A 15258-nucleotide genomic window follows, 5' to 3' on the forward strand; every position below is an offset into this window, starting at 1 on the left:
ACCGGAGTACCCGCAACGGTACAGTGCCCTGTCGTGGCACACTGGTCGGACCCTGATATCACCCCCCAGGCGCGGAGGCCGGCTGTCGAGTGGACGCCCCGCGAATGACACGGCACTCATTCAAAGCTGAAGCGATGGGGCTGCCGGCGTGGAAGCCGGCGACTCGCCGGTAGTCCACTCGCTTACTGGGCAGGCTAGTGTCGGGCCACTCGCCGACCACTCCCGTACCGGCGCGTTGCGGACACTCCGGTTGGAACCAATTGCCAACCGTCACGTCAGGGCAGCGGGTGAAGTTCGCCGTGTTAAATCACATTAAGCAACAGGGCACCGTACTCCGGTGAAATGCACTCGACAGCCGGCCTCCGCGCCTGGGGGGTGATATCAGGGTCCGACCAGTGTGCCACGACAGGGCACTGTACCGTTGCGGGTACTCCGGTGAAATGCCGATGTCACACGCCCGTACCGGTGCCCTATATTCGGCTTAGACTCCAACAGACTCCGATGGCTGGATGGAGCCCTGGTGGCCATTATGCTTGCTTCATACTTTTATGTCATTGGCTCAGCTACCTGCCAATCAAACACACCGGAACTAGCGTTGAAGGAGAATCTTTGTGTCAAAATGATTCAATCGAAAAAAAGTGCCTTCAAAACTTTTTCCACTTCAAAAAAAAAAAGTGTGTTCAAAACTTTTTCCACTTTGAAAAAAATAAGTTTAAAACTTTTTGCTTTTCAAAAAAAGTGACACTTCAATAAAAAAAATATATATATTTCAAATAAAAAATATATTAAAAAAAAAAAAGTTTTTGCAAATGATTTTTTTCTTTGATTAAAAATAGTTTTTTGATTAAAGCAACTTTTATTGCGATTGAATGATTTTGACACAAATGTCCTACCCCTAATATGGCTCAAACACAAAAAGGATTGCTTCAATCAAAGAAAACAGTTTGAATGAAAAATAAAGTGTTCAAATGCGAATTTCTGAGTCTCAAATATTTTTTCACATTCAAACCTTTTTTTCTACGATTGATTTTTAAAAAAAATTTGATTGAAGTGATTTTTCTTTTGAAAATATATATTTTTTTGTTTGAAGCAATTTATTTTTTGATTGAATAATAAAGACACAAATGTCCTAGCCAAAATGTGGTCCAAACGGAAAATTACATGACTTCAATCAAAAATGGTGTTTCAATTAAAAAAAACTTGACTTTGATCAAAAGAATAAAATTCAATCAAAGAAAAATAGTTTTCAAATATATTTTTTTGAGTTTCAAATTTATTTTTGCATTCAAACACATTTTTTTTTGATTGAAGTGACGTTTTCTTCGATTGAAAGTATATATTTTGATTGAAGCAACTTTTTATTTGATCGAAGCAACTTTTTTTTTGATTGAATAATAAAGACACAAATCTACCTCCATACGCCACTGCCACCACTGTGTGTACTCTTTTTGCTAAGCTGAGCTCGCATACCACGGTAGCACGTCGGCTATGAACGAACACTTGACGCGCCGTCACCCAGGTGTATTTCGGAAGACAACAGGAAACCACAAGCCAGTGGATTGTAAATCCATACAACTTTCTAACGATTTTTAAAAAATTGGAAGTTGCCTTTATGTGCGTCGTATCAACGTGCATTTTAATTTAATAATAATAATAATAATTAATTTTAAAAAAAAAAAATATATATATATATATATAAAATGGAATTATATAATATTTTATTATTATTAAATGTATTAGGATCATGGAAGGTCCCACTTGGGGGAAAAAAAATATATATATATATATCCTGTATATACATAATATAATAAACATATATATGGAAACACAGTACTGGCCTGCTTACTGTAATCCATGACTGCACTAATGTTAGTTACTTTATATTCTAAAGTATTATTGTGTATATACATATAGTGACTGCATCAAGATATAGTCATTTTAAAAATTTAAGTGACGGGTAAAAATAGATTATGACCGGATTTTTATGACCCTGTCAGTCAAAATGACAGACAACGAAAAAGTATAGCGCAACCTCTCCAACCCATGATATTTCTCCAGCTTTTCGTTTTTTTTCTTCCTGATGTTGCTCTCGCTCGGGATTGGTAATTCTATCACTACTGTTGTCTTCTGATGTTTATCCACCACCACTATGTCAGGCTGGTTGGCCATCACCAGTTTGTCTGTCTGGATCTGGAAGTCCCACAGGATCTTGGCTCGGTTGTTCTCGACCAACTTTGGAGGTGTCGCCCACCTTGACTCTGGGGTCTCCAGTCCGTACTCGGCACAGATGTCCCTGTACACTATGCCTGCTACCTGGTTATGTCGTTCCATGTATGCCTTGCCTGCCAGCATCTTACACCCTGCTGTGAAGTGCTGGACTGTCTCAGGGCCCTCTTTGCATAGCCTGCACCTGGGGTCCTGTCTGGTGTGATATACCCCGGCAACAGAAGCCCAGTAAGGAGGAGGACCCTGAGGAGCTATCATGGAAGGACAAGCCCCTGCATGGTATGTACCACCGACAAATTGAGGGAGTAGCTGACATGGGAAAGACATACCAGTGGCTGGAAAAGGCCGGACTGAAAGACAGCACGGAAGCACTGATCATGGCAGCACAAAACAGGCCCTAAACACAAGATCTATAGAGGCAGGGGTCCATTACATATAATGCCACACACATGGATAGCTTGAGGCTGTATAACATCAACAGGACACTAAAGACCTTCCTTCAGAACTCAATGGGGCTGTGGAAGACAACTCTCGAAGCCAACTCAAAGCCAGATGCACATGTGAACATCTAAGACGGTATCTACCAAGGAGATGCTCTGTCACCCCTGCTGTTCTCTATAGGCCTAAACCCCCTTAGCCATATCATAACCAAGAGTGGTTTTGGGTACCAGAGTACCCAAAGGCAACATAACAGATGTGCAGGACAGCTACAAATACCTGGGGATCCCACAGCAAATGGGAACCATGAGGAAGCAACTAGGAGGTCTGCCACAACCAAATACTTACAGAGGGTGAGGCAGGTCCTCAAGAGTCAGCTGAATGGCAAGAATAAAATCCAGGCCATTAACAGCTATGCCCTACCAATAATGAGGTAGCAGGCATAGTGTACAGAATCATCTGTGCCGAGTACGGACTGGAGACCCCAGAGTCAAGGTGGGCAACACCTCCAAAGGTGGTCGAGAATAACCGAGCCAAGATCCTGTGGGACTTCCAGATCCAGACAGACAAACTGCTGACGGCCAACCAGTCTGACATAGTGGTGGTGGATAAACATCAGAAGACAGCAGTAGTGCAACATCAGGAAAAAAGAACACGAAAAGCAGGAGAAATATCAAGGGTTGAAGGAAGAATTGGAGAAAATGTGGGGAGTGAAGGCAAGAGTGATGCCAGTAGTGATCGGGACACTAGGGGCAGTAACCCCCAAGCTGGGCACATAGCTCCAACAGATACCAGGAACAACGTCCAACGTCTCCGTTCAAAAGAGCGCAATCCTAGGGACAGCTAAGATCCTGCGCAGAACCCTCAAGCTCCCAGGCCTGATAGAAGACCCGAGCTTGAAAGAAGAGACCATACCGCCTGGGTGGGCGAGACAACAAATATATATGGCGGAAAACACTCAGGTGACTTTAAGTTCAGCTCTCTTCCGCTGATCGAGATGTTCTTTTTCATATATTTACCCTTTTAAACGTTTTTTTTTTTTTTTTTTTTTTACATATCGGGGAAAATGCGACACTAACAAGAAAAATATGAAAATACATTAAGTGTCCTGCTTGTGGCTGGTCTTGACACGGAATCAGGCATTTAAATTAAGGACTTTCCTTCATTAGCTGGCCCTTTGGCCACCTTACTGACAGCTTGGTGACATATCTATTTAATCATGCTTTTGCACCACGAGTTCCTGTTCTTTTTTTCTGCCCCCAAGCCCTCTTCTGCCCAGTTGCATTTTCTAAATAATTAATTCAATACAAACACCCTAACTGAAGTCCCCTGTAGAACATTAAAAAACAGTTTCGGCCTTTAAATACTGTACTCAGATTTGCTATTCGTTACCTTGCATGTATTTGTATGAAAGATGTTATATAAATACATTTTTAGATAACTTATTTGATTCTGCATGCCCAAGCAGCTAAAGAAGATAGGCCATGCTCTATCCTACCTCTGGTCAAAATTGCTGAAATGTTCATTTGCCTCCAGTTACTATTATAACAACATAATAACAATATTCAATCAAAACAGTGATGATACGTAATATATAGAAAGCTAACTTTTTTTTAGGAAGATGAATGAAGACCAAACAACACAGGCAGCCCTGTTACAGTTATTTCAAATTACAATTGCCAAAATGCTAACATGCTTGTGTATTAGAATATTTTTTTCCAGAATTGAATCAGCTGGGGATAAAATAAACAAACAAATAAATAAATAAATAAATACATAAATACATACATACATAATAAAAATAAAAAAAACTAAAGTAAACACTAGATGGCAGCAATGATCCAAACGCAGGTGGTGAGTAATCAAGCGTCAAGTATGCATATTGCAAAAAATTCCCTTTGGCCTATATTTATTTTGGATACACCCATGAAATAAATGACAATGATGAAACAATGGTGCCAAAACCGATCAACCAAATGATATTTCAGTCAAGTTTGTTAACGCTGGTCAAGCCCAACACTTTAGGTGCAAAGATTATTGCATTTGTAAGAGACTCAATGGAATGTAATCCTTATCAGGAGGACTAGGAGAATTTACATTTATTGTAAATACATTGATTTGTTATTTAAAATTGGGTGTTGTTTGGATCTTTTGGACTGGCTTTCAGTTTTGACTCAAGGAAAACTGATTTCTACTATTTTTTCCCAATTGTTAAACAAGATTTCTTCAGCTAGAAATCACTTGATCAAATAGATTACAATCCATTTCAGTTATGAGTCTTTTTTGCATATTTTTTCAAAATAATTTTAAAGTATTGTAAAAATGGGTCATAATAATCACTAACGTCATTTACAGGTGGTGGATTCGCCCTAAAATCTTGCTAGTATTTTTAACACTGCAATTGTTTTGTTGTTTTCTTTTCATAAATCTTGATATACAAATCTTGAGTTGTTGCGCATGAGTAGACATGTCAGAACCAGTAAAACCTGTTTGTGCGTCTGACAGGATCGGAGTATGAGTCATTGTTTAAACTTTAAGAGGCTTTAGAAAGCAGTTCAGTTCACCGCTTCAGTTTGACACACCTACACCTGCATACCGTGAGTACCTATCTATCCATCTGTGTGTCTGTCTGTCTGTCTGTGTGTGTGTGCGTGTGTGTGTGTGTGTGTCTGTCTGTCTGTCTGTCTGCCTGCCTGCCTGCCTGCCTGCCTGTCTGCCTGTCTGCCTGCCTGCGTCTTAATGGGGAGGAATCAGAAGCCTTTCAATGAGAAGGAATCAGGAACAAAAATCAGGAACAATCAGTACTCAGGAACAAAAACAAATCAACGATCACCTAAGATGAATGCATCAATAAGGAAACAATAATTAAAAGCTGGCTGGCCAGGAAAAATGCCCCCGAGAACCCCACCTAGGTGCCTTTAAGAAGATCTGCTCCGAACTTCAAAGCATGTTTTTTACTATTTCCAATGCGAAAAGGCAGGCCCCCATGTTAACCCTTGGAGTTGCTCACAAGAAGTGAAATTTTACTAGGTAGCTGTGTTATCCGTTAATGACCTTGTTTCAGAGAAGAAGCTTAGAGCTGCGAACATTTTTACCTGTTAAAAAATGATTTAGAAATGAATGTACCAAGTACAATGACTGAACATGTGGTGACGAATATCTCTACACCTACCTTACCTACTTATTTTATTACTTATTTACTTACTTACCCTAACCCCACCCTAAATCCCTTTTCCCTTTGTTCACCAATCTGTTTGTTTACTTTACTGTTGGGTTACGAATTTTGCTACAAGCTCTATCAGGTTTGCTTCAGAACTGTGGAACCACTTGTGTTTTTGTGTTTATTATTGTTTTGTTATTATTTAAAGTATTTATGCCGTATTTATGGACTTCGATGTGTCCTAGATAATGTTATCCAAAGATGGCAAAAATTTAGATGACAATTATTGTCATTTATAAGTTACACTGTGTATGTGGAAGAGAGGTGTAGATTGATGGCAAGAGACAGGACAACATTTACTTTATTTTCTATTTTTACTGTTTATAGCATTTGTCTGAAATAATGTTGTCATAATCATCATTACAGTATTTATTATCTCTTATTTTTAACGTGAACGGTGTTATTCATGCATTAAACCCACACATGGACACTTTCAAGCTTTTAACACTTCAACATTTTTATATAGGCCGTTCCTCTGCAGTAAAGTTGCCATGGGCGACTTGGAAAATGCCATTAAAGTTATCGTGGATATGTTTGAGGAGCACTCCGGCGAGGATAGTGACTGTTTGAACGAAGAGGAGTTTAAGAGAATGATGTCAGAAAAGTTCACTGCTTCCGATTACAAGGTACATGTGTGCTCCAGCCGCAGTCCCATGTTGTCGTTGCAATAAGTGCTTTAAGTTTACTGGTACTTTAATTTGTATTTCACAGGGGAAACTCAACCTAAGCGACCTTGATGAGGCTTTTGACAAGGTGGACAAGAATGACAATGGTGAAATCAACTTTGCGGAGTATGTCAGATGCATGTGTATGCTGATGAAGGGGTACCGCCGTAAAAATAAAAGAGGTTGCAAGGAAGGCAGGGGCAGGAAAAAGGGGGGCAGAGGGGGAAACGACGATGAAGATTAGTGCTTTAGTTTTGGAAGTGTTTCATCTGTTGTTTATACAACCTTGCAGGAGACAATAATTCAATAAAAATGCATCATCTTCAACCAAGTTAATTCTTTCTGTTGATTATTATTGACGCAAATTGAGATTGCACCTACACTTTCTTTTATAAATCATATTGATAAAATAAAAAACAAAAAACAATCAGCCGGTAGAATACTCACCTCATGTTATATTAATCAATATATACTAAATCTATTACATGTATGTTATTTTAGCCTCTGTTTTGTCATATCATATAATATTATCTGATGTCACGATGCATATTATCACATGTCCTGACATATCACATCATCTTTTGTTGATTTGGAATATCATGCAGGCCTATTTAAAAAAAAAAATACTCAGTGGGTTGAGAGAAATGTGTGGCTGGCACCCTTTATGGAGATGAGGTCGTGAAATCACCACAGCACAATTAGGCGACGGGACAGACGAGGAAACGAGCAAAGAAGTTTATGGGGCGAGAGCAAAAATCCAATATCCTTAGGTCAAGAAACAGTCCTGCTAAGAAATCCAGCACATGCTGGTATCTGTTTCAGGAAGACCAGTACCAAAACACTACAGTTCTAGCAAGCAAGGTGCTGTATTTTTTTTGTGTTTTTTTGCTGATGTTGCTGGTACAGAAACCAATATATGCTGAATTTCTTAGCAGGGAAGAAAGTCAAGAAGACAAGAAAGCCGTTTAAGGTGGGACACAACTGAATGTGAAGCTGAAAAAGGAAAGTGTAGCGCCATGACAAAGCAGTTTAAAAAGAGATTGATGATTTCCTGCAACTGTTGTTGCTCCACCAGTTTGGTGCCCAACCTTGTAATTAATAATGGCACCTACACAGGTTTGGAGCAAGAATGCAAGGAGGTGGGAGGGCAGGTCCAACAATGATAAAAGTTTACATGCTTTCTCCAACTCTGAAACTGCTAATAATAAATACATTTATTAATATATACATATACTGTATACAGTATATAACTTGACCAGCAATGGAGCACTTCAAATGAGTAAAAGGTGTGAACATTGCTGACTCGGTCACACCAACGAGCAGGCTTCTTTACAATTTACAACTTTAATCCTCTGAGGCTCAAAATAAATTTTCGTAACAGGAAAAATGATACTGTACTTCTGAACAATTATTCTATGTGGTTTGGAAACATGGTCCTCAGGACCACCGAAAACATCAGGTGGCCCCAGCAGATTTCCAACGAAGCACTCAGAGCCCCCACCAGGTGGCTGAGAGTATGATGCCTGGTCACCTAGCGTTGCATCCGCTGGTTTCATGTCTTCCGCCTTCCTCCCGACCATTCCACAAAGGCCATTCTGCAGTTTGACCCAAAGGTTGATGGCTGAATGCATGAGGATGCAGAACGTCTGGCTCAAGATCACCAGCAGTGAAAAAAAACTGGTTCATCAGGTCAGCTCAACGCACAGGAATGAGACGCTGCCCCCACCGCAATAGTTTATTGATTGATTCTGAATTTAAAAAAGGCTCATTTAAAATGAAATTTGATTAATTAGGTGATTAGCATTTTGTTGTGGCAAATCTGCAGCGCCTGGGTTGGGGTTAACAAGGTTAACATTTACACGTTTGTTGGCTCGTAGTGCTGGCAGACAACCTGAGCAAATTGCATGATTGAGACCACTTTTCTGCTCCCTTCACTTGCGTCTGTGTATAACTATAATATTGATGATTATAAAAATTGAGCATTACAATAATTGATCTATGTGGTGAGTCAGTGTTCTATGCACGCTGTTCCTACATATATACTGTAGATATATCTTAGTTTTGGCCAACAATTAAAAAGTTTAATTGTAATTAATTGCGTGATTCTGTATTTAATCATGCGCTTACGGTAATTGCGATTTATTTATTTTTATGCAAATTTCAAGAAGTGAAAGAAAACTGTATGTTGTGTTTTAGGCAAAAGAAGGAAACTATTCCAGCATCTATAGGCTTGAGGTTTTGCATTTAGATGTGAGGAAATGAGGGAAAATAAAAATTACGAGATGGAAGGTGGGTTTCCTGATGTTTTTGTTAACTTTTATTTAGCAAATTATTAAAAAAAAAAAAACAATTTTGAAAGAAAATCATTTTTGTTTGTTCGTATGTGTTACATGAATAACTGTGCCAAACTGAGTTTTATCTCCATTTCTGTGGTTCTAGGAGGTTTGACCCCCACCACCTAAAAAAAAAAAAAAAAAAAAAAAATTCTGGCTCTGTGCCGACCTTCATGTTAGGGAGTTCCAGCAAGAACTTCTTGCCACTTTCACCCCTGTATGTACATGATAGATTAAACAATAAATATACATGTTTCTTTCTTTATTTTGGGCTAATAATGGCAGACAACTGGAATCGAGTCAAAGGGACTCTGCCTCGAATCGACTCGAGTCGAAAATTTGATGACTCGCAACTCGACCTAGATTTGAAGAAAAAAAACCTACACCCGGACTTGACCCGCTTGAGCTGGGAGGGTCGAGATTCTACTCGTGAGGCAATAACTCGAGACTTGACTCAAATTGACTTGTGAGACAATGACTTGAGACTCGACAAGCTCACTCGGAAAACTTGGATAGTAGATTGGTTCCCACCCCAGTGATCTCCTGCTTGACCAATGAGCTGACGGAACAACGACGACGAAATCCCACTTGTGTCATTGGTCAAGGTACTGTACTGCTTGCCATGATGAAAAAGGAAGAAGAACATAAGAGTGTGGGAGTTAAAATGTTTGAATAACACTAGAGTAAAAAGCATATTTAAAATCATTATAATGATCATTCACCAGTTGTTTCAGCACTTAAAGGCATTGTGTTTTCTTCTATCTACGGCATAATTATTCGATGCTTTCGCAAAAAAAAAAAAAAAAAATCACCCCAAATAAATAATGAAAAATGTATTTTTTTAAATTGTTTAATCTATCACGTACATATGCACGTACATACTGTATCTGCAGTGACAGTCATCGCCATCTGTCAACCTGAGCCTCATGCACAAGACCAGTAGACTACTTTGTGTCAAAACCTAGAATTCAGCTTTGGGCGAGTAGTAAAAATGCCACTTTAGTCTGTTAAATCGTCATATGCACCCTCATACCCTCACTTGTGACCGCTGTCATGTCTTTCTTGAAACAGACTGTTTTACCCAGAAGTGGGTAGAGTAGCCAAAAATTTTACTCAAGTCAGAGTAGTGTTGCTTCAAAATAATATTACTCAAGTAAAAGTAAAAGTAGTCATTCAAAAACTGCCCTCAAGTACAAGTAAAAAGAATACTAAAGTAATGAGTAACATTGTGAGTAACTGCTTATATTTTTGTTGGGATTTTTTTTTTTTTAAACAATGGTGTTTTTTTTTTAGCACAAAGTTATCCATATGAACTGTTGTTATAATGATAGTGTACAATAACCCATTACATAAAACCATTAAACCACACATTAAACCAAAGAAATGCACACACAAAAACAAAATCATTGAACTCTGATGAGAGAAAAAAAAAAATACATAAATGAAGCATTATTTGTCCAAAGAGCATGAGTGCTCTCTGGTGGAGAAAATAGTTCCTAGTTTGAATAGTGATAGTTCCTTCATAATTACTATTTTGAAATTGAAAAGATCATATCTCCGGTTTTCCGTGGTCAATCGGTGCCAAATAAAAATTGGGAGAGAGGTTAAAAGCCGCACTTTTGACTCATATTGAGGGTAGCGCTCTATATCAAATAATTCATTTTTCGCGGTGCTTTAAAGACACTACATCACAGGTGTCAAACCGATTCCAGAAAGGGCCTAGTGGGTGCTGGATTTTGTTCCACATATTGAGGGTAGCGCTCTATATCAAATAATTCATTTTTCGCGGTGCTTTAAAGACACTACATCACAGGTGTCAAACCGATTCCAGAAAGGGCCTAGTGGGTGCTGGATTTTGTTCCAACCGATAACGCGCAGAGATTTTGACCAGTGAACTTCCTGCTATAACAAGCAGCACCTAACAGGGTTTAACTGATTATACATGTAAAAGATCTAATTGGTGAAAAGGTGTCCTCTTCATTGGTTGGAAAGCAAACCTGCACCCACTTGGCCCTTTCTGGAATCAGTTTGACACCTGTGCACTACATGATAGAACAGGCTGGCGTGAAGATTGAACGGCAAACTTGCGTCTGATGGAGTCATGTGATTATTGTTGCGACGTCTCATTGGTGAAATCGGTAGAGCTACTTGCTACCACTACAGCTGCTACAGCTACTTGGTAATGCTGGCAAAAAAAAAAAATAGAATATGTAGAATAAAGAGGTAAAATGTAACGACAAAGTAGCAAATAAGAGTAGCGTTTTTTTCTTCACAAATCTACTCAAGTAAAAGTAAAAAGCAAAGCTTAGTAAAACTACTCATAGAAGTACATTTTTCTCAAAAAGTTACTCAAGTAAATGTAACAGAGTACATCTAACGCGTTACTACCCACCACTGGTTTTACCAAAATCCAAAACACGTGAGGTGTGGTCTGCGTTGGCATGAAAATGTACTAGCTTATGCAGCGCACATGGGCCTAGTCTATGAAAATGAGGCGTAATGACTATTGGTTCTAAAGGGCAGAAAGGAATGATACTAGACTGTTACTGTAAACTTGAAAAAAACATTAACACAAGTTGAATAATAAAAAATAAAAAAGTTGTGCAGGTGTTTTGACCATCTGAAATATTATACTATATTGTATGTTCTTGTCTGTACCAACCGCAGAGGACGAGGCACACCCAAACCAGTTAAACCTGTGAAAGTGGAGTATAACCCAACAGAGGTTGAACTATATTATTGTTTGTATGCAAGTGGTAATTTGTCATCAGGTTTTTGTGTTGGCTTTAAAAGCAGATTCCACATGTTCCACACACACCATCCCCATTGCTGAACCAGACAAGATCTCAAAAGACGTACCGTAAGTAATGTAGGAAATTGTGATATGTATCATTCCATTTTTGAGATGATCTGTATTCTTTGTTCACCTTTTCAGGGCATTGAACATTTCCAACCCTAACCACTTGATCCTCACTGTCAGCAAACTAATGCAAAGTGTTTTTCTTCCATGACCTTGAACAGGAAAAGGCTTCTTTTCCCTACCAAATCAGGCATGCCTCGTTTCGATAGATGCATTGACGATATCCTCGATTTATTCGATGAGTACGCCAATGACGAAAGTGAATGTTTGAGCAGAGATGAGTTTAAGCAACTGGCAACCAGCATATTGGAATCCAAAGAATATTGTGTAAGTAATGACTGAGACAGCAAGCTCATTCAAAACACAGGATGCTTCTGTTTTTTATCGAAGTGACCCCTTTTGTGTGTTTACAGGGAAAACTCGAGTCGGTTGATCTCGATGAATTGTTTGACAAGCTAGATACAAACAATGATGGAGAGCTTAACTACGAAGAGTATGTCAGATGCCTAGGAGAATTGATTGTATGTTTCCGCAAGAAGAATGGCAGAAGGGGTAATAAGGGTGGCTGCAAAGGTGGCCCAGACATGCCTCCCATTTGCGAATGCATTAATGATATCACCGACTTCTTCGAGACGCACTCGACTGATGGCAGTGATTGTTTGAACAAGGAGCAGTTTAAGACACTAGCAACCAGCGAAATTAATTCCTCCTATTTTTCTGTAAGTAACAATACAGAAAGCTCATTCTCAACTCAAGATGCCTTTGTGTTTTATTGAAGTGGCCCATTTTGTGTGTCCACAGGGGAAACTCGAGCCAAGTAAAGTCGACGAGCTGTTTGACAAGTTGGATACAAACAGTGATGGCGAGCTTACCTTCAGAGAGTATATCAAATGCATTGGAGAAATTATGAAATGCATGCGCAAGAAGACTGGTAGGAGGTTCGGCAGAGGTGGCAGAGGCGGCAGAGGTGGCAGAGGCGGCAGAGGCGGCAGAGGAGGCAGGGGTGGCAGAGATTGTAGAGGGAGCGACAGCGATGGTGACGAGGGTGGCAAAGGCAAGGGAGGCAAGGGTGGAAAGGGTGGCAGGGGCAGTGATGATTAGTGAAATGTCTGCAATCATCAGTCATTTACTAGCAATTTCTCTTTTCTTGTGAGCAATGCCAACACAAGTAAATAAATAAACAATAAATATCATATCTCTACTCCTGTCTTGTTATTTAATATTCCTATTACACACTCTTAGAACTCTTAGAGTGTACATTGCAGCTTCACCAATTGTCATGCTATATATCCCATGGTGTCATATTATTGTATGCCAGCCTATGTTATGGGCAGAATAGTGGAAGGGATAAATTTACAGTTTTAAGGTACGGAATTGGGATTTTTGTTGAAGTTTGCTTTTTCTCTCCCTGCTTTTGTGGGTTTTCTTTGAGTTGTCAGATAATCGGATCAAGTAATGTTATATCTCTTCATATCATTCCATCTTCATGCTTTTTTTCTTGCCATTGCCACGGGCGCAAATAGGCATGTCAGAAAACAGTTCAAGTAAATGCCCTAAGCAACGGTAGAGCGGACGTACCTAAAAAAAAGGACAGTCTCTTTATTGGCTGATTCCTTGATTACTGAAAAAGGAAACAAGCACCCAAAATTAATTTGTGCAGATTTTTTTTATTTTTTATGAAAACTATAGCCGATGGAAAAAAAAAACTGCAGTTAAATATTTTCCCTCAATGAATTGTAATGCTACTAGTACATTCATATTGATACTGTTACTGAGGAATTTATTTATCATTAAAGCGTAGTCTAACTAAGAGCTGGTCTTTGACATTTTTGTGCAATACAGCGAGACAATCAAAAGAATGGATACTGTACATGTACTGTGTGACTTTTATTCAATCTGCAGAGAATGATCAGATTCGTTGATTGCTGACAATGTTTTCCACGTCATTATATTATAGATTATACAACAAACAACAAGGAATTGAAAATATAAAGTACTGTATTTATAGTAATTAGAATGTGATTTTGCTGTCTTACACTGTCTTTCAACTGTACAGGAAACATTAACTGCCAGTGGTTTATTGTTAGGCATGTCTTCAAAGGTAATTTTCATGACTCATCTGCCAAGAATAAGTTGGTTGTGACTGGAATAAAGAAAGGCAGGGTCAATATTCAACCAGTAATAGGCGAAGCAAGGCAAGTTTATTTTGTATAGTACAATTTAAACAACGCCATTCAAAGTGCTTTTATTATCACACTGCTTTACATCACGACTGTTCTCTCCTCAAACATAAAGTTCCATGCAGATTTGACTTGTATGCGCCACAAACAGTATGGCATTCAGAGTGTGACAAAAATAAAGATTAAATTCCTTCACATTTCCTCAGTTACTTGATCATTTTGCTGCTTTTGTGTAGTTTGACAGCAATCAGTCAATCCGCAAGGAAGTAAAAGTAAAACACAATTAAAAGGATTAATAAAAATCTATTAAAACCAACAATAGATAGTTCTAAACAAAAACAATTGAAAAAAGAAACAAATAAAAAACAAATAAATGGATAAAAAGCAAAAGTCATACAATTGGGTATTTGGACAGCAGGGGCAGGTACGAATAATAATAGGTGTTAAGCAAAGGTATACACTGTAGCTATGTTCTTTCCTTTCTGAGCCAACATGTGCACTCAGGAAAAGGTTAACCACGAGCATTATGCCAAGGTTGTTAAAGCGATCGGTTCTCTCCTTCAACACAAAAATCCAAGCAGATTTTACTTGTATGCTCCACAGCCAGTACTACATTTGGGGTTAGACAAAAATGAAGATTAAAATCCTTGACATTTCCTTTGTTATTTGACTATTTTGCTGCTTTTGTGTAGCTTGAGAGCAATCAGTCAAAAATGACTGACTTTCTCAGGGGGCAGGACTCCAAACATAGGCTCATAGGGACATAACACTACCAACTTTTCAGGTTCCTCAAATTGTCCAAACCAACTTTTAAGAAACCTTATATACATTAAATAATGAGTTCAGTTATATAGGTAATTTAGATTGTTTCCCCATAAATTGTAAGGATAGAATTTACTCTACCATTATTAAGTGAATTATTTTCATTATGTTCAGACTTAAACCAAGGGCGTAGGTTTGCATAGGGATGGTAGGGACATAACACTACCAACTTTTCAGGATGATCAAATTATCCCCACCCTAACTTTAAGCAACCTTATTTGAATTATTTAATGACTTGAGTTATATAAGTAATTCAGATTGTCTTCCTATATGTTGTAAGGATAGAATTGATCCTACCATTATTAAGTGAATTACAGTACTTTCATTATGTTCAAGCCATAAGCGGATTTTAAGGGGGGACCAGGGGGGCCAGGCCCCCTCGGTGGCCGAAAAGTATCATTGCATGAAATTGACTTTCCTATATATATAAAAGTTGTAAAGCAATAAAACTGCAACAAAAATGAACGAAATGAAAAAAAAAAAAAAAAAATGTATAATGTGTCAAAATTATTTT

The 15258-nt window shown here is 38.6% G+C and overlaps 2 protein-coding genes across 2 annotated transcripts; both read left to right on the forward strand.

The window, feature by feature from the left end:
- The first annotated feature begins 5172 nt into the window (after positions 1-5172).
- LOC130914702 (protein S100-A6-like) lies at positions 5173-6793 on the forward strand. The gene is made up of 3 exons (XM_057834136.1): positions 5173-5261; positions 6351-6510; positions 6596-6793. Exons 2-3 carry the CDS (start codon positions 6376-6378, stop codon positions 6791-6793), a joined length of 333 nt encoding a protein of 110 aa, XP_057690119.1. The 5' UTR covers positions 5173-5261; positions 6351-6375.
- Positions 6794-11618: 4825 nt separating this feature from the next.
- On the forward strand, positions 11619-13445 carry LOC130915291 (probable H/ACA ribonucleoprotein complex subunit 1-like protein). The gene is made up of 4 exons (XM_057835230.1): positions 11619-11742; positions 11904-12069; positions 12156-12461; positions 12544-13445. Exons 1-4 carry the CDS (start codon positions 11630-11632, stop codon positions 12841-12843), a joined length of 885 nt encoding a protein of 294 aa, XP_057691213.1. The 5' UTR covers positions 11619-11629; the 3' UTR covers positions 12844-13445.
- The last annotated feature ends 1813 nt before the right edge of the window (positions 13446-15258 follow it).

Source organism: Corythoichthys intestinalis, chromosome 4, assembly GCF_030265065.1.
Source record: "Corythoichthys intestinalis isolate RoL2023-P3 chromosome 4, ASM3026506v1, whole genome shotgun sequence".
NCBI classification, from domain to species: Eukaryota; Metazoa; Chordata; class Actinopteri; order Syngnathiformes; family Syngnathidae; genus Corythoichthys; species Corythoichthys intestinalis.